The sequence below is a fragment of the Amphibalanus amphitrite genome, unplaced genomic scaffold (genome assembly GCF_019059575.1).
Source record: "Amphibalanus amphitrite isolate SeventyFive unplaced genomic scaffold, NRLGWU_Aamphi_draft 000146F_arrow, whole genome shotgun sequence".
NCBI lineage: Eukaryota > Metazoa > Arthropoda > Thecostraca > Balanomorpha > Balanidae > Amphibalanus > Amphibalanus amphitrite.
The window spans coordinates 927692-953747 of record NW_024881641.1 but is presented as its reverse complement, the minus strand read 5'-3'; the positions used below and the strand labels follow the sequence as shown (position 1 = coordinate 953747).

Below are 26056 nucleotides of genomic sequence, written 5' to 3'. Positions count from 1 at the left end.
AGATTCAATGTGTCAAGTTTGCCAATATGCCTATGTCTGAGAGTGTTTAAAAGGCGTTCGTCCAACAGAGGCATCTTTCAATTTTCTCCCATTGGATAGCCCCACTTTACGGTAATAACTTTGAATGACAGAGACACTCATAAAGTGACTGACCCAAGCCCAAAATAATAAATGAGAATATGGTTCGTGCGGACACTCCGGCAATGGTTTTCAACAGCCTACAGGCCCTATGACGCATCCATCAGTGCAGGTCGATTATTGTGATGTCGGCAACGAGACACTTAATACCTGGAGACTTGCTCTTGTTCGTTTTTCTTTCGCGAGGCTCTAACTTAAAGGGACAAAAAGGAAATATGGCTCCAACTCCCCCCCCCCCCCATCTCGGCGAGGGCATATGCCTAGACAACCAATAGATCCGGCGAGGATAAACAAAAACGTGAAAAGGCAGCCTACAGCTCCTTTCAATGACGTGGTGCTTCTCCTTCAACTTGATAAGTCTCAGCGTCGTATGTCGCCCCCCCCCCCCCCCCCACCATCATTCCGCCGCACCGTCGTGTATATCGTGGTCCACGGTGCGAGGACCGGGGGAGGTACGGTGCAATTATTGCCCTGTGCGCGTCATTGACGGGCAGCAGTAGCACAGTTGACGTTTGAGTTGGTTGCCAGGTCACGGCCCAGTCAAAATGACATCATTATGACTGATGTGCCGGGGACAGGCAGGTCGACAGGCCGGCAGTTGGGATGCATTGGGACGTGATTGCAGTGCACCGCACCGGTGTTCCACTGCATTGTTGTCTGGGTGTACTGGTAGTGCCCCTACCCCTCCCGTTCGGACCGGCGCGCCACTCAGCACCGGCCGACGGTGCAGCGGCGGCGTCAGCACGGCCCGGCCGGCCGGCCGGCTGCTCGCTCAGTTCCGCCGCGAGCACGTAACGCGAGCCGTCCCCGTGTGGGGTGGCGGTCCGCGGCCCGGCGACGCCTCCCGCGCGACGACGGCACCGGGTGTGCGGCGTGCGCTCCCCAGCCCCCAGTGTCGCTGGAGCGGCAGTGTTGTCCGGGTGCAGGCACGCGACTGCAAGGCTCGTGACGGTGTGGTGAGGGACGGCTGAGCGGCGAACACAGCGTGGACCAGCTACAGGTAAACGGCGGCGATTCGTGCCTCACCTTCAATGCCGAGGACGCGTACCTGTGATTTGTTTGTGAGTGGCGATGTGTGCTTGTGCATGCATGCGTGCTTATGACGAGGCACATCTCCATGTGAGGATGTAATATGCTTGCGTGTTTCTTTGTGTGCGTGGAAAGCGGAAACGTATGCACCCGTGCACGGCGGCGTTCGTTAATCGTGCATTTGCCAGAGGCAGTAGGTACGGCGCACGGTGCAATGCTGTATGCATATTAGCTCAACCGGAGGCTGAGCGCCGGAAGATCGCCTTATTTCAAGGAATCGAACCTGGAAGTGTTTGAATGTTGTCGCACCTACTAATAGATGCCACTAAAGCACATTGTAGTGTCTGCCTAAGTAAGTATCTGATTAGGCACTACTACGGCATAAATGACAAGTGCGACTATATTTACGATGACAAAACCCTCATGCAGCCATCCACTGCGAACCAAATTGGAGAGGTTTGCTGGAAGCCTGGACCCCGACGTTGTGAGGCGCAGCATTTGCGACACCTTCGTCAGCGGGCCGAAACGTGCGCCTTAACCCTCGCCCGTATAGGGGGGGGGGGGTCGAACGGACCCCCCCCATGGTTTTTCGCGAATAACTCGCGTAAAAAGCGGCCGATCGCAACGAAACTTTCAGTACCCTCGCGTTTATCAATTTCACACCTACTCTGAAAATTTAATGACCCTGACCCAAATGACCTTTGACCTGTGACCTACTTTTCGAGACCACGTTTTGCTGGAATCGCGATTCGGCGTATGTCGGCTCGCATTAGCCGCGCGTTTGCAGTCTTTTCGTGGTTTCAAGCGTTCAAACATGTGATATGATGTTGCCCCCATGCATTAGGGTGGGTGTCAAGGTCACCTAAAGGTCAGGTCAGGTCATTGACCTTTGATGACCTCGGTTCACTTTTTCGAGTTTTACATGTTTCTAGGCCAGTTTTTGGAGCTGAATTCGAATTTAGCAACCATATGACCATTTACGAAGTAGTTTTGGTGCCTTCGTAACATGTTACGAAGCTGTCAGAGGCGGTTGCCACCTACTACGAATACCCTTACTGGTTGACCTGACCTGACCTGACCCGACCTGGCCTAAATACATGAAGACATCATCTGTGATCAAAACTAACATGATATTCGTGATCAGCACCCCGAAAAACCCCATAGCTGCCACACTTTACGACGTTCTAACAGGTCCCGATTTTCCCGCCTTTGGGGTCATTGACCAATGACAACCAATGGTCAACAAGGAGGTCAACCAACCAACCAACCAACAAGCAAGGTCAACCAATGACCTAGGACCTTAAAATTGGGTATCATCGGCTTCCTCTCGTCACGGGCAACACGCTCGTTTTTTCCGCGAAGCTCTAGCTCGATCAGGGGCGAAACGGCAAGGGGGGGTCCAACGGACCCCCTTATACGTTCGCGGCTGGAAAAACACCAATACGGGCGAGGGTTAATTAAAGGGACCCTCCCATCTTCAAAGAAGTTAATGAATTGGCATGAAAGTGATGTTGCTCGGTTCAGAAAGAGCAAAAACGAATATCTACCAAGTTTCACCGAAAAATATTTACCGGTTTTCAAGATATTAGACTTTTACTTTTGATTACCTTTTTGGGATCTCCGCTGTTTCTAGCGACTTCATTTTGGAAGAGCAACGTTTGCGGCAAATGTTGCGCGCAAATAGCATATACCACCACTGCTTCACAAAGATGTTAGTATAAGGTTTTAAAATCGTTAGATCACCGCTGACGTCACAAATTCTGGGGGGGGGGCATCCCAATGCATTAGCCCCTTAGAATCCGAAAACTTTAAGTTTGAAATTCCATATATCCAAAATTAAAGCATTTTTCGATGCTGTGAGTGCCCAAACCGGTATTTGCAGGCCATGGCCACCAATTTGGCTATCTCAACTCAAAACTAATGTTAAGGTGGGATGGTCACTTAAAGATAAGGCGATACAATGGAAAATTCCTGAGGAGCATAAAATGCTATGTGTGCAAAAACGCTAATGTGTTTCTGTTTCATGTGATGGTACATATTAAATGAGGAACATAGTCCTGAGAAATAGCTCTTTCAAAAGCAGGACACTCATGAAAGACACTGTACCTAAATACAGGGGCGGAGCTTCCTGCTTCCGATATTCCTATATAATATATCAGTTGGTGGGTCCGCCGCCACACCAACTGGCCATTTTGCCCCACCAATAAGTATTTCTCCCCACCAACTTTAGCCGATTTGTAGAACTTTGTTGCTTTGCAATTCCGTATTGAGGAGCTTTGGAATGACTTCGTAATGCAAAATATCTTTTTTGATGGAAATTGATTCATTGTAGTACCTAGGTACCTATTTGATATTTCATCCAACTTGACAATCTAGCATTGCAGGCTTGCAGACTTTTTCCCACCAATATCCCTGGAAAAAAAAGTTCCACCCAGGCCTAAATAACATTACGAGTATCTCACTGTACCATCATTATCTGAGGTTCACGCAAAAGTGCCTGGCCTGGTCTTGTCATGACCATCGTGATCGGTCGAATCATCAAGTCGCCAAAACTGAAGCATAGATCATTCTTTCGCCTATTGACAATATAAATAATTCATGTTATGCCTATAAGTATTTTCTTATCAGACATATTGTAGGAAGACGTTTTTCTTAAAACGTCGATTTTGACGGCCCAGAGAGGCCAAATCGTGTACCTGCAGCTTGGGATATGGCATCTTAAAAGGGTGAACTACAAAATAATAATTTAATGTTTTATCCCGGCAAATTGTAGCTTTTATCCTCAGCTCACAATTTGTATCGGGTAGGGGAGAGCGGGGCACTTTCGTGCATGGGGCACATTCGTTTTCAGCAATTTATCATGGGAACGCGAGTGACTGCCCGAGCTCAAGGTAGGTAAATTATGAAAATATGTCAATCATTGCCGCCCCTCGTTCACTGTTAAAAAAAACTGTACCTGCTATCACGAACATGATTGATAAAAACGCAAAGTTGTATTATTCGTGCGCTTTCCAAATATTTTTCATAACATCCATTTTCGTCATCCTGACTCGGAAATGTGGTTCAGCTTTTCAAAATTGGCGGCGAAGAAGCTCATTCTATTCACGGAACTGCTGCAAACTTGTTTGTTTAAAGAGTGTCATTTTTCAACAAGAAATTTTGAAATATATTTTAAATTGGGTTGTGGGGCAGGTTCGTGTACGCACTACCTATGTAGGAGCACTTTCGTGCATATTTTTTCGTTTTTGCGATTTATGACTTTATCTGTGGATTTATCCATTTTTTTGCACGAATGTGCCCCACTCTCCCCTAATTTTTTCGAAAAAAGTCCAACTCAGGAAAATTGGCTGTTGATTACCTCTAGCCCTCGCCCGCACATGAGGTGGGGGGGGGGGGGGGGGTGCCACACCCAGGTAGCTTTTCTGCTCTGCAAACGCTAAAAGCCTGATTTTTCGTATAGCTGCTTCTCTATCCTTTCTCAGCGAGCGTCCACTGAAAAGCTACTGTGGTTTTTGGTTTCGGAGATATGACCTTGTTTTTCAGGTCATGTCATGACCCAAATGACCAATACTCAACAACTTGCGTTGGCTATGGGTCTGTGGTGACCCACATCCCTGAGCGGAGGTACACACAATACTTGAGTTTGTGCTGTATGTGTAATTTTGGTTCAGCGAAAAATGTAAAAAAGATTAGATATTCATAATCACTTCAAATACAAAAGTCGTGTTTCTAACTGCAAATAAAACTTAAAACTAAAAGTATTATTTTAACTCATACCATTAACCCATAAACTGGTGACCCCGACGTGATTTTTACATTGCTACATTGCCTAATACTATTCCTAGTTCATAGTGAATAGATATTCCACAACAGCAACAATGGAAGGAGAACCGGAACAGGTTGCAGGTTCCGTGATGCTTTCTAACGTAAAGCCGCCGGCGTTCATGGACACAGCCGTTGAAGGTTGGTTCGCCATAATGAATGCACAATTTCACCTGGCTCGCATCACAAGCACTCAGTCCAAGTTCTACCATGTTCTGGCGGCCCTTCCTCCTGATACGGTCAGCCGCCTCGACCCAGACGTACTCTCCAAAACGTCATTCGATGACCTGAAACAAGCCGTGATCGGTCTGTATGCTCAATCGAAGCCGGAGCTATTCGAGCGTCTTATAAGCAAGACACAGATGACCGGACGTCCATCAGCATTCCTGCATGAGCTCCGAGACACGGCGTGCAAAGTCGGGGTTGGTGAAGACCTCGTGCGCCACAAGATGATAAAGAGCCTGCCGCCCTCCGTTGGTGCCGTGCTGGCAGCCCAGCGTGACCTAACTCTGACACAGCTAGGTCAACTAGCTGATGAGCTGGTGCCGCTGATGCAGTCTTCGTGCATGGTGGCACAACCTCACAGTAGCCGGCAGTCACGAGCACGGTCACCGTCACCATCTGAGCGCTATGAGTCGGACCGCGGCGCATACTATTCAGACGGACACACGCGCCCATCAAGACAGCACAGTACCGTACAGCGATACAGCTCGCGACAGCGCAGTCCCTATCCGGATCGGGACCATCGAGAGGGTGTGTCAGCAGGACTTCAGCCGTTCCGTGAAGGACAGCGCCCCAAGGTCTGCCGAGCGCACATTTACTTTGGCGTGGAAGCGCGCACATGCAAGCCGTGGTGTCAGTGGCCTGATAAAGCACACACCAAGATGCAACCCCGTTCTCGCTCCTCCTCACCGAGGCCGTCCCAGTCGGGAAACTAGAGGGGCAGATCCCAGTTCATGCTGCTCATGGACTGCCACTCATGCAAGTAGCAGCAACACTTGGCCAAAAATCAGTTGATTTTGTCATTGACACCGGAGCAGGTGTTTCCCTCCTACCCAAAACCGTCCCGGTTGGCTCTATCCTGCAGCCCTCAGCAGTGCGAATATCAACCGCAAACGGTGAGTCTCTTCATGTTGTGGGAGAAGTCACATGTGATGTCACAATCCCTCAACTGCGCCGCACCTTCACATGGACCTTCGTGGTGGCTGACGTCACTACACCACTGCTGGGTCAGGACTTCTTGAGTCAGCACTCACTCCTGATCGACTGCGGTACCCGGACTTTGATTGACAGATCTACTGATTTGTCATCACAGTGCCGAGTCAGTAACCAATCGAAGGCCAACCTGGTGGTGAACGACCTGTCTGCAATTTCAGCTCCGATCAAGAACATCCTGGAAAGACACCGCTCAGTGCTAGAGCCATGCCAGCCAGGTGACCTGGATGAGGCAATGAAACAGCTGCCAGGATGTCACACCATTGACACAGGCAGTGCACCACCGACATTTGCGTCACCGAGACAACTGCCACCAAATAAGCTCAAAGCCGCCAAACAGTGTTTTGATACACTGCTGAAAACTGGGGTGGTGCGGCCTTCAAAGTCTCCATGGGCCTCTCCTCTGCACATGGTGGAGAAGAAGACACCCGGTGAATGGCGCGTCACAGGGGACTACCGAGCTCTAAACTCGATCACGAAGAGGGATCGCTACCCTCTACCTCACATTCAAAGCTTGTCGACACAGCTCGCCGGAAAAAACGCGCTTCAGCAAGATCGATCTGCTCCGAGCATATCACCAAATACCAGTGAGCCCAGCGGACAGCGAGAAGACTGCAGTGACCACGCCCTTCGGCCTGTATGAGTACATCTTTATGCCAATGGGCCTCTGCAACTCCCCAGCCACATTCCAGAGGATCATGGACACCATCTTCCGCGACATAGACTGCGTGTTCATCTATCTCGATGACATTCTTGTGTCATCTGCGACCCAAGAACAGCACCATGCGGACCTGGAGAGAGTGTTCCGTATCTTGCACGAGCACAACCTTCGCATCTCACTAGACAAGTGCGAGTTTGACCAGCCAGAAGTCACCTACCTGGGACACCTGGTGACATCAACTGGAATTCGTCCTCCAAAGAGCAAGGTGGAGAGCATCTCAGAAATGTGCGCGCCGAAGAAGTCCGATGATCTACGCAGATTCCTGGGCATGGTCGGCTTCCACAGGCGAATGATTCCGCATTTTGCGGAGATCGTTTTCCCACTGACCGAGCTCATGCGCTTGTACCCCAAGTCGAAGGAACTACCGTGGGGCGACAGCGAGGCCAAGGCCTTCAACGGCATCAAGACAGCACTGGAGGCCGCCTGCACTCTCCACCACACTCAGCCAAACAGCGACACCTTCCAGCTTGTCACAGACTGCTCCCAAGTCGCTGCTGGTGCAGCCCTTCATCAGATGGTCGACGGCAGTGCAGTACCGGTGAGCTTTTTCTCAAAGAAGCTGTCTGCACCGCAGCGCAAGTACTCAGCCTACGACCGAGAGCTGCTGGCTGCCTATCTCGCCACGCTGCACTTCCGAGATCTGCTCGAAGGGCGGAACGTCACGCTCTTTACAGACCACAAGCCCCTGGTCACAGCTTTCCACAGTCCTCATGTGGCGAAGTCAGATCGACAGCAAAGACACTGGTGCGTCATCACCGAGTACATCGCAGACGTCAAATACATCAGGGGCGCTGACAACATCGTCGCAGACTGCCTTTCGCGCCCTGTGAACGCCGTGCAGGTTGACGCCTGTGACCTCCCAGCCATCGCCGAGGAACAGAAGAAGGACGAAGAAATCGCAACATACCAGGATCGCCTCAAAACTGTGCCGCTGCAGAATGACTCCTCAGTGCTTTGTGACGTGTCTACGCCACAGCCGAGGCCGTTCGTTCCACTGTCATGTCGACGAAGTGTGTTCGAGAGGTATCACAATCTTTCACATCCTGGTCTGAAAGGATCACTTCGGCTCATCAAGGCAAGATACTTCTGGCCAGACATGGATCGACAGATCAAGACGTGGGTGAAGGAATGTGTGGCTTGTCAAGAAGCCAAAGTCCATCGCCACACGAAGACCGCAACTGGAGAGTTTCACCTGCCATCATCACGTTTTGAAACGGTGCACATCGACATAGTTGGACCGCTACCACCTTCATCTCAGCACGGGCAACCGTTCCCGGCGACACATCGGTATCTACTCACCTGCATCGACCGCGCTACCCGATGGGTAGAGGTCGCGCCCATTACCGACATCACTGCCACATCAGTAGCGAACGCGCTCCTCGAGACTTGGATTGCACGGTTCGGCGTCCCTCTCTACGTGGTAACTGACCGTGGAGCCCAGTTTGAAGCCGAGCTCTTCCAACTTCTGGCTGAAATGATAGGATTTCATCGCCTCCGGACATGCGCCTACAGACCGCAAAGTAATGGAATGATTGAGAGATTTCATCGCACACTAAAGACAGCACTGAAGGCGCGGAAGGAAGACTGGCTGAAGTCACTCCCAATAATTCTCTTGGGTCTGCGTGCAATGCCAAACGAGTCTGGTGCCTCACCGTTCACAGCAGTGACAGGTGGCATGCTGCTCTGTCCAAAACTGTGCTTAGGAGAACAGTCTTCAACACGTTCTTCATTCAAGATGATCCAGGAGCTGGCCCAGCACATGACGGAACTGGATTTCACCACGGCCTCCCTCGGAACCGATCACGGTGCTGGCCAGGAGCACATTCCCAAGGACTTAATGACATGCACGCATGTGTGGGTCCGAGTGGACAGGATCCAACGTCCACTCCAAGCTCCATACCAGGGACCGCTACGTGTAGCTCACAGAGGAGCAAAGACTTTTCGCATAGAACTACCGTCTGGGGCGATAGACACTGTATCAGTGGACCGACTGAAGCCCGCCTACTTCCCGCGACATGATGACACCCGGCGGCTGGTGGACAGGAAGCAGGAGCAGCCACAGCCGAGCAGCGCCGCTGAGCCCGGCCCAGCAGAATCGGTCCCTCCAGAGGTCGTGCCGGAAGCAGAGTCACCACGTACCAGAAGTGGAAGAAGGGTTCGTTTCAGAGTGGATCCAGCGACTATATTTAGCTGAGGTGGAACCCAGAAAAACGATGCTGTAGTTGTGATTTTTTTCAGATGGTGTTATCTGTGACGTGTTACGTTGATTGGCACAATGTCAGCACACTACGTAACTCCGTTCTAGGTGGGGAAGTACCTGTGGTGACCCACATCCCTGAGCGGAGGTACACACAATACTTGAGTTTGTGCTGTATGTGTAATTTTGGTTCAGCGAAAAATGTAAAAAAGATTAGATATTCATAATCACTTCAAATACAAAAGTCGTGTTTCTAACTGCAAATAAAACTTAAAACTAAAAGTATTATTTTAACTCATACCATTAACCCATAGGTCTTATGAGCTTTATACACCTTGATTTTGGTTATGTTTTTGCTAGTCTTACCTCCCACCTATCATGGAACATGTTATTTGACGTCGATTAAATAACATTACATAACCTGTTGGCCTTTGCCGCGAAGCTCTACCTCCAGCAGGAACAAAATGGCGTGGGTGGGGGGGGGCATCCCCCCTCCCCCCATGTGCGCTCTAGGATGGGGAAAATGGCATGTGCGGGCGAGGGCTAGTGACCGATTAGGTATTGATATTACATTCATTCGCAAAAAATGACTTTTTACTGAGTTACATACCTATTCTTTGTGATGCTTCGAAGAGTGACTACTTTCAAATAACCGTTTCCCACTTACAGGGTGTCCCATAATACCCGGACATTGTTAATTAGCGTATAAAATAAGGCAAACATGATTGCGCTTTTTTCTTTTTACCGTCCTATATAGTCAACTAGGGTGGCTGTGAAATAGCACATGCAATAGATACGCTTGTTACAAGATCAGCCGACAATGATGGAAAATGCCAGCCATTGCTGGTCTCAGTTGTTTTACGGGTCTCCCGAAACTGGGTGTAGGCCTGTTTTCTTTGACCTCTTGCCGGAGGATAATACGATCATATAAGATAAACTTGACATCAAAGTGTTCTCAAGCCATAAGGTATTATCCCCCAAAACAAAAATTTCTGCCTACGCCACTTTTGCTGCGTTTTTTTTTTTTTACATCTGGAGTGGAGAAGCTCCATGTCTGAACATTGCGCAACCTTTGGCTTCCAACAGATTTGGTTTCCAAAACAAACCCGTTCATGGCCATTTGGTTCACGGCATCCAGTTTTCGCACTGGTAGAATATTACCGCAGTAGTACCCTGTGCTAACGGTTGTCTTTGGGCCATCATATCAAGCCCAATGAGTGCACGGTGGCTCAAAATGTCTCACAATTTGATTTTCGACGGGTGCCTGGCCGTCTCTGCTGTTGGGGCGTTGTAGCCATCTGACGTTCACACAAGCCTTTTTTCGGGCGGTTCAAATGACATAATATCTTCGTTAGACCACAAAGTGTTCCTCAATATACTGTTTTGTTGTATATATATGTTATGTTTTTGGGATGCATTGTAGTGATTTGCGCTGCTTTTCCCGTAGTTTTCGCATATTTTTCTGGCGAAGGACCCCAAATTCCAAAATTTTGTCGAAGATAGTGGTGCAAAGTAGATTGATGTTTTGTAGATAATCCTGATCTATTGTTTAGCTAGTTTTTTAGCTAGATCGGTGACGTTTGTTGTCTATGACAAGCAACCACTTGTTTGACAACTGGTGCATGGCCCTTTTTGGCCGAGCCCAAGCTTGTCAATCATGTTTATCTCTTGCTCTCTCTGGCTTCGTTAGCTGATATAATTGCGCTTTGCTCAGTCCTAACTGCTTGCAGATGAGCTGTTGAAGCTCTCCAGCAAAAACCATGCCGAAAGTCCGTTTAAAAAGTTGAGAACGGGAGTTGATTCACCATGGTTGCCTATTAGTGGCTTAAGCTGAAAACGGAAACGGACTACTCCTACTTGACTCTGGATAATAATTGATTCGAGTCGTTACCGGCCACCAAAAGCACACAGTCCCCAATCTCGATAGCTAAGGGATATCTTATAAAAGTATAATGCTTGTATATCATTAGAAGCGAGCGCAGTCGTACTTTTAGCCAGAAAATAAATGTCCGGGTAATTCTGGGACACCCTGTATTTTCCCACTTATCAATGCGTGATCCAAGATCAGAGTTAGATGGACGGCGCACATGCCCACCTAACTATGAATTGAATTATAGGTACAGCGCAAAAAGCATAAAAACAAGGCGTCATCGCCTCTTAAACGTCGCATATTCACAGCTCGGTTTGAGACAGACGGTTGTGTGAAGGTAGAGGCATGTTGTCTACATGACCGTGTGACGACTGTTGAAGTGTATTATTTAGTTACAGAATTACCAATAATGAGCATTGAGCAATAGTTAAAATAGAAATGCCCCATCACGTGTGCCCCTGAGATGACGGGCAGGTGGCCTCTGTTTATATAGCTCTATCGCAAATCACTCCCTGGAACCACACGGCTACGATAGTCATTAGTCCCGGTTGACGTCATGTAAACTCATCCCAGCTACGGAAATTCCCTATCCTGGATTAGTGACGATGTGATGGTGTTCACGATATAGCTAGCAGAAAGTCAAAGGCCATCCAAGTATTCAGGTTCTTGGAGAAATCGTCATGTTCACACTTCACAGTATATAGTCAGTAAGAAGTGTCTCTTTCTTTTGCTATCCATCTCAGTGCTTTATTCATACGTGAGCTGCTTGGTAAATACAGAAAAGCCGAAAGAGGTATCGCATCAATCAATGCGCGATTCGCATTCGGAGCGGTTGTAGACTAAAGGCTGAACCTGATCGTAACACAGGTGTCGAGAGGAGGGGAAGCATTGTCCTCGCTCTCCATTTACCTCGGGGCTTACCTCGGCTTCTGGGCCACGTAGCGGCAAGCGGCCTGAGCGACAGGGCTCGCTAAAACCAAGACTTTAACCTTCGCCCCAGTGGGGGGGGGGGGGGCATATGTTACCACCCTGTCGCGTTTTTTGCGTGTAAATAAAACACCGCGGCGCGTACCGCCGCGCCGCTTGGGGTAGCTTTTGGTATATCAATTTTGGACAATGTGTGAAATTTTTTACCCCAGGTCATGTCAGGTTAGGTCACCAGGTCTTGTTAACTGAATAAGCCTAAAAAAGTTTGCAATCATGTCCAACCTGCAGTGTTTGTCAAAAACGTTTTAAACTTGTTGGATTGCATGATGTTATGGGCGCCTACAATTTGTATATCTCGGATTTTTTATATCCGTGACCTAAGGTCAGGTCAGTGGCGTGACCTTTCCATTACAAGTCAATGGAGAAAAATGAAAATGCCTCTAGATCCGTGTGTACGCATAGGAACAGTCCAAATATTTCAGAATCACAATGATTTGGACCACCCGTGATGACCAAGGTGTGTAATTTTTGCTGATAGCCTCTAGAAAGGTCATCCGAGGTCATTTGAGGCTACAAACAGATTTTCGCCAATAACTCGCGATTGGAAAAAAGATAGAACGCTGGGGATGGTCTCATAGTGTTTGTCTTGCCGAGACGGATCGACTGATATGCAACATAACCTTTTCCGGTCAGGTCATGACCTTGACCTGACGTCAAATTTTCAAGTTGACCTTTCAAGGTCAAATTATAGTTCATTCGACGCGTCTCGGCGAGAGGAACACGATTCTGGCAATAGAAATGTCGTGGCTTTTTGTTGTCGAAAGTTATTGTCGAAAAACAATTTTCGTAAAACAGCTATTTTTGGAGTTTTTGCCCTCTGGAGGCTAAACCCGTGACCTGAGGTCAATTTTGATAATGACCTTTTCAAAAGAAGAGTTCAAGAGTTATCGATTGCTTTTCCATGCGTTTTTCTAGCTACCATAGTTCCTGAGATAACGGCATGTTTTCTGAAAAATATAATGACCATTGGCAAATTTTGACCCTTGATGACCTCTGGTGACCCCAATATTGCTCTAAGATGAAAAATGACCGAAATACTTTCAAACGTACGCATTGAGAGCTATCGACTGCTTTTTACCGCGTCTTTCTAGCCCTCTTAGTTTTTTAGTTAGAGGTGGGTGGTAACATATGCCCCCCCCCCCCCCACTGCACTGGGGCGAAGTTGGCTGAGACCGCCACTGGGGCGCGGGTTAATTGATTGTTAAAACCACTATGAAAAGTAGGTACTTCAGTCATTTAAGTTCAGGCCATTAAGGTCGTCACTAACGGTCATCAATGGTGAAATTTTCCAATTTTGGCCTAATTCTTAGACATATTTTACTCATGATCCGAGAACTAAAAGAACTAAAACGCGAAATAAAATCGATGAGTTATTATTAGAACAGCCAAACTACTTATTTTAATAGTTGCCTTGCCGCACCACTTTGAATCTCAGCAGCTGATTAGCGATTACGTAACAGCTCAGCTGAAGGGATCGTCGGAGTCGGCGCGCGCCGGCGGCGGCGCTTGCGTCAGTGGGGGGCGGGGGGCGGGGGCGGGTGTGGTGCCGCCGCCGGCAGCTCTGAGCACATGGCCGCGCCGGCAGAGGTGACGGTGACGCCGCTGACGACGGGACACCGCCGACGGTGAGTGACGCGTACCCCGACCTGACCTCGACCCTGGTCTGACCTAAACAGACCCCGGTCTGACCTGACCAGACCCGGGTCCGACCGGCCGACCTGGGCAGGGACTATCTCTCGTGTGCGGAAGTTCCCCTCGCTATATCGATCACACCGTCGCGTGACCCAGCCGCCAGCTCGGCAACACTGCGGGGAAGGTAGCCGCTCTGGGAACTGAAACGGAGGTCGAGAGTGGATTTGTAGGTAATGTCAAAGCGACAAGCGTGTGTCTGTGAAATATCTAATGTCAGTGCCATGGCTATTGGCATCTGTTATGTTATATATCCTCACTTGTATATTTTTGGGCATTGTATTGGGTATGAATAATGCATATGAATTATGCAATTATGTTGGTTAGGTACTATTACCTAGGCCATTATGTACCGTGGTATTGATGGCGTCACGTTTGTCCGTTTCGGCCGGAAAGGGATTTTTCTTCGGGTGATGTGGGCGTGTCAGTATCGGGGTACTCGACAGTGCCTTGTCGCGCCACCGGCGGCGTGTCATTACTTGGCACCAGTCAGCACCGGATGGGTCAGAGTCAGTATGGGTGGCGTGGGGGGGTGGGGGTGGGGGGTGACACAGGACAGTGTCGGACGAGCATCTCAGTGTGTGGTGGGCGCCAGACGGCAGTGTGTCGCCAGGGTACGTCAGTATGGGGAGTAGCGGCGGAACACCTTCAATTAAGGGGGGGGGGGGGGAAGGGCACTGCCAACTTTTGGACCCATTCTTTCCATGCAACGCCCATAGGGCTAATGTTATGTTAAGATGCCAAAATCAAAGGGGGCACGGTGCCCCGGTGCCCTCCCCGTTCCGCCGCCTATGGACTATGGGGACGCCCGTCAAATCTAGCCGGGCTGTGTCAGTGTGGTGGGAAGGCTTATGGGAGACCGGGAAGTGTCAGCCCAGATATCTCAGCCGTGGAGACCAGTGCCACCCCAGAGTGTATCAGGATGGGGGGATGAGTCACGAGACAGTAGGTCGGGGTGTGTCAGATAAGAGAGGGACGGGCAGCGCCGACCCGAGTGGATCTGAATCATAGCTATAATTTGTATGGTGCGCTGGACAGTGTCGGCTCGGGTATGGCGGGGAGGGGGAGGGGGAGTGAGCACTGGACATTGCGAGTCAGTGCCGCTCATATTACGAAGACGTCGGAAGATTTCAACATCTGCCTCAAGCGGAGAAGCGACCAGGTCTTCGGAGGCCCGTGAGTGGGCATACCATTGACTACGCAGGTGGCTAATGACTAACAATGATATGAAGTGTGAGAAAGCGGATTGTTGAATTGAAAATCACTTCTTCAATCGCTTGTTTCCGTCCACCATAATGGTTCTAGCGAGTGTGGGGTCGTGAGGTGACTGAACTTTGTGCGCTGGTCATGCAAATGGTTTCGTTTGTCGTTTACCCACCACCGGCGACCCTCTCAAACGCCGACGGCTGGGCCATGCCAAGGGAGAGAGTCGCACTGGGCACCCAACAGCGCGACTCAGGTGCGATGACTGTCACAGACAGATCCTTGACTGGACGGCGCTGTTTGTTGGGTCTCGTTTGCTGAACGTATTCATGACTTTCTCCTTTTCAGTTGCGGAGAGGAGCGCGCCGCGCGGTGCCGGCCAGTGCCAGCTCGGTGCTCGGTCGAGAGTAGAAGGGCCTCGTCGCTCTCCGCGTCTCCGCCGACCGGGGGCACCGGCAGCCCCGCCGGCGGCCGCGGCTTTCGCTCGCTGCCGCTGCAATTACGTCTGGGGGCTGCCACGTCAGCTGGCCTGCAGTGAAGACGTACGGCCGGTGGGTGACCGGCGGGCCGCCGAGTGTTGACACCAGAGGGTGACGCGCGTCTGACACGAGCGGCGCCGTCCAACCTCCACTGCCGGTGAGTGAGGCGCCAGGCGCCGTCTTTGACGCCGTTTAGACGACCCAATGGAGCTGATTAGTTATCCTGGGCCTTATTTAGTTCAGCATTAGCCTCGTTCCGGCCCGTTTGACTGAGATTTCGCAGCAGCGCGGGCACTTTGCAGTGATGGTCGCGCGAAGGTCAGCTCACAGGCACAGACCAATTACTTACACAAAGTGTGTCAGGTTATATAGCATATACGCAGTTGCAGTTCGAGAGGGTTCTCTCACTTAGCTTGCATCGCGTGTCAGTGCAATCTCTGACAGGGCCAGGGCGCATACCGGCCTGTGCTCTGCTGAGGAAGACGTGACTCTTGAAAACTCACCAGACCATAATACTTCGCTTCTAGAGGCGAAAAACGACACGGTCGACCGATAAAATCCGTTCGAAAATTAACAAGATGTTGACTTGGTAGGTATTCAGTCGACTGTACACGATGATAACAAGTAAAATAAACTATTTACTAGTAGCTACTAAATAACTAGTAGCATGTGCTCGTAAGTACGCATATTTACGTCTGGACAACGAGTTGCGGGGAAAAGTGCTGCTTTTGTTGCAGTTTTAGGAGCCGGTAATTAGGCTGGATTTTGGGGTTACTTTTTCGTTCCGATTCATGTATTTCATAGTGTTTGGCTTTTGAATATTTTAGTTCTTTCAGATAAATATTAATCACCTTACAACTTTTGTAAAAACGTTTCATTTTTTATAAGCCGACATTTAGAGTCCTAAAAATACATCAGCACTACAATCATTGTAAACAAACAAATGGAGCACCACTTGGCTCTGTTCCAAGGCGCTTTTTAAGTTTATCTGGTTGTTTCCGTACTCTTGTACGTCGTTTTGTTGGATGTTTTGAATCCTTTAAGATTGACTTATATCATATTTAAAAAGCATGTGATTGAAAACAATCCGAAGTATCCAGGAAGCTGACAGAGGTCCTGACTCCTGAACAATATCAATTTCAAGTTAAATTTGAAGTTATGAAATTTTGGTTGATAAACACAAGTTGATCGGGCTCATATATCAGCAAGAAAAAGTAAAATTAAAAGAGCTTATTGGCCGAAAACAAGCTATGATACTGCAGATCTTGGAGCAATACTGAAGAGCGCGCTGAGCAGGATCATGCCAGAAAATGTTGTCTGATGAGCGCATATTGATGTATTGGATTGGTATGAATATTGAATGATAACTTACAACAGCAAGATAAATTAGTGCTAACTATCAAGTTAAAAATCTAGAATGAATGGACTTTGGCAGCTTTACTATGCTTAGATGCTATGCAGATTGTAATATGTGCATCAGGTACTCAGTGTCTGGCAAATGAAACATGCGGTCATTCCATTGCTACTGGAGGAGAAAGCTTGGATCACTAAATCCACTTTATGTTGATTTTGAAGTTAATCATTACTGTATTTTTTGAAAAAAGGATTGTTATAAAATTGTCAATGTGACAATCCATGCAACGATGTGATCATATAATGTGTTCATAGTCATTCGTGATATGTGATTGTTGGTCCAATATACAATGGCAAAGCTCTCAGTTTCAGCGTTTCTGCCTGTGGCTGGCCAGCAGTGACTCAGAGCTTAGAAGTATTAGTTTTCTTCACAGGGCTGGGATAAAAAGTACTGAGGGTAATCTTCCACCAAGGAACTCTACTTTGACATGGTATGAGATGTAGGCACAAGTAGGTAGGTGCTTAGTTCCTATAGTCAGCAGTTGTGTAGGTTTAGTCGGGTTAGCTTAAATTAGGATATGTTAGTTTTTTAGGTTGCCAAGTGTCCATAAAAATGTGACCTGAGCAATGAGCATACCTGAATAACCTGACAGCTGACCTAACCTCAATCATCACACATATTTGCAGCCTGGCCAAGACCTGCATAGCAGTAGCACCCAGTTATAGGTAGGTACTCACCCTAACTCAATCTTGCCTGCTAACTTTCAACTTGCCAATAGTTAGCTCACCTTGCCAAGCTGCATCCAGGGAAACAGTAAACTGAGGAACTGGCTCATTGAGTAGCTGGTGTGAGTCTGTGCATTTAAAGTGTTTCTTCTCTGAAGCTGCTCTGCAAGCTGCTGTATGTCATGTTAGATGCTCAGAAAATGTGGGAAATGATTACTAAGCTACTTTAGTGCTTTGTTAATGCTCGAGACATGAACAAGTACAGATCCCGCAGGGTACAGCTATGAGATAGGTGCTAGGTGAGTATGTTATGTGAATGTGCTGTTCCCTGTTTGACCATAGTAAGCAGGGATGCGGAGCCGGAGCCGGAGTCGGAGCCGGAGCCGCCGGAGCCGGCATATTTTGCCCGGAGCCGGAGCCGGAGCCGGAGCCGTGAAACAATATAGCCCGGAGCCGGAGCCGGAGCCGGAGCCGCCAAAAAAGGGGCGACTCCGGCTCCTTTTTATTTTTTGAAGAGGAAAAAAATAATTGACCTAGTTCGGTTTGACAGTACAAAGCAGTAAAACATATGGTACTATTGGTCTCAAGATAAGAGCCCAGGCGACCTGTAGTTTTGATGCGGTGAATACCTCACCCTCGCCACAACTCGAGTGGGGGTGGCGCTGGCTGGGAGGAGGGGTGCACTCGGCCCGAGTTGTGGCGAGGGCAATGGTATTCACCGCATCAAAACTACAGGTCGCCTGGGACCTTATCTTGAGATATAGTACGTCATGGGCCATCAAGTGAATGAAAAAAGCCGAATATCCCCAGTATCCCACAGTACGCAATGAACTTCCTGTCTGCTCTTCCCCCCCCCCCCCCCAACGTCTACTGCATCCCCAGAACATGAGGACCGGTCATCAGGTGACGGCCATTGTTTTTAAGCCAGTGCAGTGGACTGCGACTCCCAGCACCGTCTCTTCCCACCCCCACCCCCACCCCCCAATGCAGCTGAGACGGGTGTCAGCTTACGATGGTTCAGTGAACTCCGATTCGCGGCGACTGCGTTTCCAATGCTATCGCTTCCTAGTCCTTTGTTCCTAGTCCTGTTGAGAAAAATAGCCTTAGTGGCTAGTTGTTATGCAAATACAGAAGCAACGTGTACCAATCCAATTTTTCTTCCACCCGTATTTAATCGATTGCATAGCCCAGCCAGCAATTCGCTTGGGCTGAACTGTGGCAAGCGTCGGGCAGCTTGGGCTTAGCTTGGGTTTGCCCACTTTGATCAAAACCAATGTATTTTTTACTAGGGCTGAGCGGGGGCATGCCGCAGCTATGCCCACGTGCGGATAGCAGTAGCTCAGCCCGACATCTGCCCGCGCATCCAAAACAGGCTTAACTTGGGCGGAGCGCGGGCTGATCAAGCTGGCTGTGTCCTTTGGCTAACTGGAGTAAAGCCGGAGCTTAGCCATACTTGTTCGGCTGTTCGCGCATGCGCAGTTCTGCGCCAATCATGTGCAGCGTTTGTGACAGTCTGCGCGCTGTGCGACGAAACGACACACCGGTGTTGGGGCATTTGGTGGTTGATGTTTGGGCGCGTGTGAGAGCGCGAAAAAGGGATAGTGCTCACTGCTCTTATCAAGTGGACTGGCATGGAGTTTTACGGTAGGTAAGTGTATTGAATGGTGCGCTTGATCGTATGTAAACGTCATGATTTTGACTGAGTTTCACACCATCAAACATGAAGCTGAATAGCTGTTCAGCCTGGCGACTCATACCCTCGCTCAGAAAAGCTGCATTCCGTGCCTTTATATCTTTGTGAAATACCAGCACTTCTGACCCAGGAAAATGAAATACGAAACACAAATATTTATCTACTTATCACCGAGCACGCTCATTCTCTGTCCGCATTTAAAATCAAAGGAACATTTTATACGGATCAATGAGAAGTGCTTTTACAGTATTAATGCATCAATAAGTTATTTTTCAAGCAAACATGCAATGTAAATTAAACCAATGAATCTCTTTTTCAGGTACGTACCATTAGAGCAAATGGTTCAAAAAATAAAATAGTTATACAAACCAGGACCGGGTGGACGCCGCAGTCGCCCTCGCCAAGTGGTTTAGCGGAAACTGCCTGCTTATAATTAAGTAGGTATACCTATGTACATAGTTATACGGAAACTGCGCCGAAAACTGGCCGGCCACCTACTGCAGATGTGTGTGTGTGGAGGAGCCAGACGCCTCCAAAGCTCCCATTCACCAGAGTGAAGTTCCTTATAAACGATTGTTTGCTTATTGCTTTATGTCTTATGAGCGATTACTTGCTGTCCTTACTTTATGCTTTCGGTTGAGTGCTTAACCAAGTATTATGAACGGGGAGGGAGGCTAGCGGGCCTTGTGATTGTTTTATAGTTTTGATGGCGTTTTTTCATGACTCATGCCATATTACTGCTGCAGTTTGCAGTCCACTGTTTCATGTATTTGTGTTTCATTTGACGTGTTTGTAGTCGTTTGAAATATACATTCAATCAAAGTCAACCACTACTTTCCTTTTGCAATGCTCGAGCCTCGATGACCGGTTAACAGAGCATATGAGTGACCGTAACAATGTTAAATATGCATTGAAACCGCACAACCTGCTGAAAGTGCATTGGCTGCTCCTTGCTACTTGATCCAGTGTGAAGCAAAAGCAAGATGAAGTCAAGTCGAGACTTGAGAAAACAGGAGCCGTCACTCGAGCCGAACCCGAGCAAAGCCACAGCAGTTTGCAATGTATAAACCCCATTCACTTCTATGGCTTAAGTCGGGATAGACAGGGCACACAGAGTGGGCTTGCCGGAGTTCAGCCCGCTCGGGCCCAGAGTAATCTCCATTATATAAATGGATTCACTGCTCGGGCTTAAATCGGGCTAACGCCAATCGTCGCTCAACTAGGGCTAAGCTACGGCTGTCCGGAGCTCGCAGAGCGGGCATACCTCCGGCAGAGCATGGGCTTTAGTCGGCGTTTTTGTGTCATACGCCGACTTTAGCCCAAGCCCCAGCCGACTTTAGCCCGACTAAAAATCTCGGGCAATCCGAACTTGAGCCTGCTTGGGCCCGGAGCAAAATTGCTGGCTGGGAGGGGATGTACTGAGACGGAGCCGGAGCCGCCGGAGCCGGAGCCGCCGGAGCCGGACCATTTTACTCGGAGCCGGAGCCGGAGCCGGAGCCGCCATAACATTTCACCCGGAGCCGGAGCCGGAGCCGGAGCCGATTTTTTTCTCCGGAGCCGGAGCCGGAGCCGGAGCCGTCTGAAATTTCCACGGCTCCGCATCCCTGATAGTAAGTATACAAACAAGCACAGGGTCACAGTTATATTCAATCTCCACATAAACATACAACAAAAACGGCCATATAGCCTCACTCCGAACACACCACAAAGAACTTAAGCCTTTGCAAGCACAAAAATGCTTTGATTTACAGGACAGGTACACAATATACCTATCCTCTGTCCTTGGGGATCTTGCTGCCAAGTGAAGGTACGATGACTGAACCAAGATACCTATAAGAAACTGAACTTCAGGATTGAACTTCAGGATTGATCAACCTTTTCTTCTTAGCCACTGCTTATATACGAGAAAGACCAAATGCTTGTTTGTAAACTGCCTTGAAAATTTAATGATCTACCTTCAATTCAGACATGAAGGCACAAATAAAATAGTTCCCTCTCCTTTTGGAATACACAAAGCAAAATATTTAAAAACTTCTAGTGGATGGACAAAAGCAATTAGCATAGCTTCCCCTCAAGTCAATTTCTGACACTGATGAATTACACTGACACTTATTCGCTTCATATTTTGTAACAAACGCGCTAAAACTGCAATATAACAGCACTATATGCTTCTTGACAAAATGCAAAAGTAGTAAAAATTTAGCCCTGATGGCATTCATTCTTGCTGGAAACGTAATCACAAAACATTTTGTAGTAACTATTAAATTCCGGCCGAAAACAGTGCACGGTTTAAAAAAGAATCATTCCAATGACGGTCCATTCTTGCGGTCCTGAAATCGCCACTATTTCCGGCCTCTCCAACGCAACTCGTTGTCCAGACGTAAATATGCCGTAAGTACGTGGTAGTATAGGCATTGTGTTCATAATCATTCAAAAAGCAATTGTTCACGTACTATTAGAAATTTCATCATTTAAAAAGCAATTCAACAGCCGTAATATGTAATTGAATTGCTGCAGGGTGGCAGCTGTGACCGAAGGAATTCCTTTTAATTAAAGGGACCCTCCCACCTTCAAAAAAGTTAATGAATTGGCATGAAAGTGATGTCGCTCGGTTCAGAAAGAGCAAAAACGAATATCTACCAAATTTCATCGAAAAATATTCACCGGTTTTCAAGATATTAGACTTTTACTTTTGTTTACTTTTTGGGATCTCCGCTGTTCCTAGCGACTTTATTTGAAAGTGCGGCATTTGTTGCGCGCAAAGCAGCATATACCACCGCGTGCTACCAAAACGTTTTAGTAAAAGATTTAAAATCGTTAGATCTCCGCTGACGTCACAAATTCTAAGGGGGCATACCAATGCATTAGCCCCTTAGAATCCGAAAACTGCAAGTTTGAAATTCGATATCTCCGAATTAAAGCATTTTTCGATGTTGTGAGTGCCCAAACCGGTATTTTTAGGCCATGGCCACCAATTTGGCTATCTCAACTCAAATCTAATGTTAAGGTGGGAGGGTCCCTTTAAGCAGGGTGGTGCGGCTTTTTATCTGTATGATCATCCTGTCCGGCCGCCAACCCGATCATTCTCCTCGTGCTCCGGGTGGGATGGTCAACAGTTTCGGTGATTGAAGTGAGGCAGCTCCATCGGAGTTAACTCCCCCGCGGCTCAGTAGTCTGCGTCCCGTCCTTTGGGACGGACTGGAGCCGAACAAGTGGTGGTTGTCCCAGCCCAGTGTTTTACTTATCCTCTGATCCCTCTAAGCCCTAAGGGCCTGACATGAGCGCTACATGTTAGTCGAGCCAGAGATCTATGGTCGGTCGACCAAAGCAATACAGAACTCAGAAGAAAGATCCGCACTAAGTCAGAGCTGGCAACTTTGTCAGGGTGCAAGATGAAAAAGAAGGGTACTGTACCTCTATCGCCTATTTCATGTTGACCGATACCGCATTAATGTTTCAGTATAACGCACAGTCTGCTTGACGAGTTTTGCTTCTTGCCGTTTACGTTTCCGATGTTAGGATGTCTGTCTTACTAGAAAGGTACGCACTCCGTTGGAGAAGATTTAGCAACCGTTTCGCAGCAAACCCGAATTTAGCCCATTTTCAACTATGTAGTCACGTAAACAAACATGATTGAGCTGAGAAAATCGTGCCCCATTTTTTTTTAATGCACTCTCAAAGTTAAACGCATGGGAAGACATCGCCGGTGCACCGGGTGCACCTATTCATACAATTTGAGTTAGGTAAATAGCAGTTAAGGACGAGCTTTTCAAATCAATGTTAGGTGTCCAAGAGGTCAATAACTTTATCGAAAAAGGAAAACATTTTCTGAAGTAAATTAGGCTGCCACGAGCTTCCGCATGTAACTAAAATTACTTCGTTTTATTGGATAGCGTACCTTTGTAAAATAAATTCAACTAATCTTACTCGTTTGGATCGAGGCCATTCCTTGCAGTTTTTCATTTCTTATATTGGCGTTTATTCGGAGATATTGCGGGTAGGTTTCAACGCAGCAGCCAGCAGTGCATGATCATTCCTACTTTATTCAATGTAACTCTACCTGATAGTTATTCACAAACTAAAGTCAAACTAAGCCCTTTCTGATGTTCTTTTCGCACTTCGTGAGCAATGAGGACAACAATGCTCAAACACATTTTATCCATTCATGCTTTTATTTTGACGTTTTGTATTTCATTTCAGGAGTCAAGTGCTCCACTACTTTGAAGGGACCAACTCTGTAAGGCTTAACAAGACCCAACTGTTTCAAGATGAGGACAAACTGGAGCAATAAGATCGAGTTTGTGTTGGCGTGCCTGGGCTACGCCGTGGGTCTGGGCAATCTGTGGCGCTTTCCGTACATGTGCTACAACTCCGGCGGAGGTGAGTCTCGTGTCAGCCAATGGTATTCCAGCCAATCCCTGGCGGTTTCCGCACAGGTGTCCAGACAAATTATCGAAAGGCGATTTGCCGAATGTCATTTTGCCGATGTGCTTTTTGCCGACGTGTCAAAAAGTCGAAATGCTAAAAGTCGAAATGCCATTTGCCGACATGCCTTTTTGCCGAAATGTTATTTGCCGAAATGTCGATTAGTCGAAATGTCAATTAGTCGAAATGTATACCGAAATGTAAATTTGCCCAAATGTCAATTTGCCGAAATGTCAATCTGTCGAATTGGCAGTTTGCCGAAATGTCGATTACTCGAAATGTAAATTTGCCGAAATGTCGATTTGCCGAAATGTTGATTAGTTGAAATGTAAATTTGCCGAAATGTCAATCTGCAAACCTAGGTTACTAACCTAATCTAAGGTTAGGTTAGGTTAGGTTAATTTCGGCTAATTGGCATTTCGACGAATTGACAATTCGACTAATTGACTTTTCGGCAAATTGACATTTCGATTAATTGACAATTCCGCAAATAAGCATTTCGGCAAATTTACCTTTCCGACTTTCTGCACGTCGGCAAAAAAGGCATGTCGGCAAATTGCATTTCGACTTTTAGCACTTCGCCTTTCTGACACGTCGGCAAAAAGACACGTCGGCAAAATGCATTCGACATATTGAAATTCGGTGAATAAGCATTCGGCAACACGCAGTTCGGCAAATTGTCCTGTAACCTTCCGCACATGTCAGGGATACTAGTATACCGCTATGTTTGCGAAAGCGCAAACATATTTACAACCAGAGCAACAGTCTCTTGACAGCAATACTGACCTGTATTATGCGCGCATTATTGCTCCGAATAAAATTAAAAATGAAATAAAATAAGCAAATTAAGAAATGCCACATTAATGCTACTTTTACTTGACTCATTTATCATTAGTCCATTCAGTGCTAACCTATTTTGAGGTTTTACGATTACTGACATGTTGCGGGAAAATCAAATCAAAACATGTTCAGCAAAGACGTCTAATTGTCAAGTTTGTACGTTGTTTGTTGCGCTGACGGCGCCGGTTGCGTGGCTGTTTTTCAGGTGCGTTTCTGATTCCGTACTACATCATGATGTTCGTGTGCAGCATTCCGCTGCTGCTGATGGAGCTGGCCGTGGGTCAGTTCACTCAGCGCGGCCCCGTCGGAGCCATGGCGCGACTCTGCCCGCTCTTCAAAGGTCAGTCAGGCTCGGTGCTACTGAGTTACAGTTGGAGTTCGCTATGATAATGGGACTGCAGTGTTCCTTCACGATTAATTCGTAATTGAGTTGGATTTGGCCAGTCTCGTGAGCAATTTGAGCTTTTTATCTTCGTCGCTCATAAAAGTAAAAAGCACAAGAACTTTCGTTATTGGTGGCAGATACGCCGTCGCCATCGCCGGAGTAGTCTGTCGCTGACTGGCGTCTGAGTTGTGACGGCGGATTGGTGGCCGTGCGACAGGCGCCGGGCTGGCCACGGTGGTGATCTCGTTCCTGTTCTGCTCCTACTACAACGTGGTCATCGCCTGGGCGCTCTACTACATGTTCGCCTCGTTCCAAAGCCAGATTCCGTGGGCGAGCTGCAACAACACGTGGAACACGGCCACGTGCCACGACGCGTCGGCGGCGGACGTCACGCTGGCCAAGAACGTCACCACGCCATCCGAGGAGTACTTCTAGTGAGTACCTGACCTGCACGAGCCAACAAAACGGCACGCCGCACGGTGCTCACAGTCCGCGCGGGATATGACATTTTTTGGTGTACCTACACTGTAAGTGTACATACACTGTACAGGAAACGTGCCGCGAAAACAACTGAGAGCAAGATATCTTATTAACCTTAATAATACCTAAATCATTTAAACAAAATCGTTACATGAACAGGTTTTAAAAACGTTTTGTTTGAAAATCTACTTTAACCTGACCTGTGACGTCATCGGTAGCACAGAGGTCAATGAAACTGGGTCGACTGGAATATCTTTGAAAGGGCTATCCAAAGCAATTCAAAATTTGAAAATCCGCCGAGGCCTTGGAGATAAAGGGGCCAATTAACCCTCGCCCCAGCAGTGGGGGGGGGGGGGGGCATATGTTACCACCCTGTCGCGTTTTTTGCGTGTGAATAAAAAATCGCGGCGGCGGCCGCTTGGGATAGCTTTTTGTACATCAATTTTGGACAATATGTGAAATTTTTGACCCCAGGACATGTCAGGTCAGGTCACCAGGTTAAGTTAACTGACCAAGCCTCAAAAAAGTTTCAATCCTCTCCAGCGTGCAATGTTTGTCAGAAAGGTTTGAAACTTGGTGGATTACATAATGGTATGGGCGCCTATAATTTGTACATTTCGGATTTTTTATATCCGTGACCTAAGGTCAGGCCAGTGGCGTGACCTTACCATTATAAGCAGGGATGCGGAGCCGGAGCCGGAGTCGGAGCCGGAGCCGCCGGAGCCGGCATATTTTGCCCGGAGCCGGAGCCGGAGCCGGAGCCGTGAAACAATATAGCCCGGAGCCGGAGCCGGAGCCGGAGCC

The 26056-nt window shown here is 48.0% G+C and overlaps 1 protein-coding gene across 2 annotated transcripts in view; it reads left to right on the top strand.

Annotated features, from left to right (window-relative positions):
• The first annotated feature begins 716 nt into the window (after positions 1 to 716).
• LOC122382761 (sodium- and chloride-dependent GABA transporter ine-like) overlaps positions 717 to 26056 on the top strand; it is a 36449-nt gene continuing 11109 nt past the window's right edge. The window contains exons 1-5 of one of the 2 annotated variants that reach the window (XM_043368531.1): positions 717 to 1138; positions 15220 to 15507; positions 23323 to 23502; positions 24593 to 24727; positions 24990 to 25206. In XM_043368531.1, coding sequence (XP_043224466.1) covers positions 23391 to 23502; positions 24593 to 24727; positions 24990 to 25206 — 464 coding nt within the window. In that variant the 5' untranslated portion in view covers positions 717 to 1138; positions 15220 to 15507; positions 23323 to 23390. Of the gene's footprint in view, positions 1139 to 13559; positions 13605 to 15219; positions 15508 to 23322; positions 23503 to 24592; positions 24728 to 24989; positions 25207 to 26056 lie in introns of those variants that run through there. The other variant, XM_043368530.1, reaches the window with a different exon arrangement.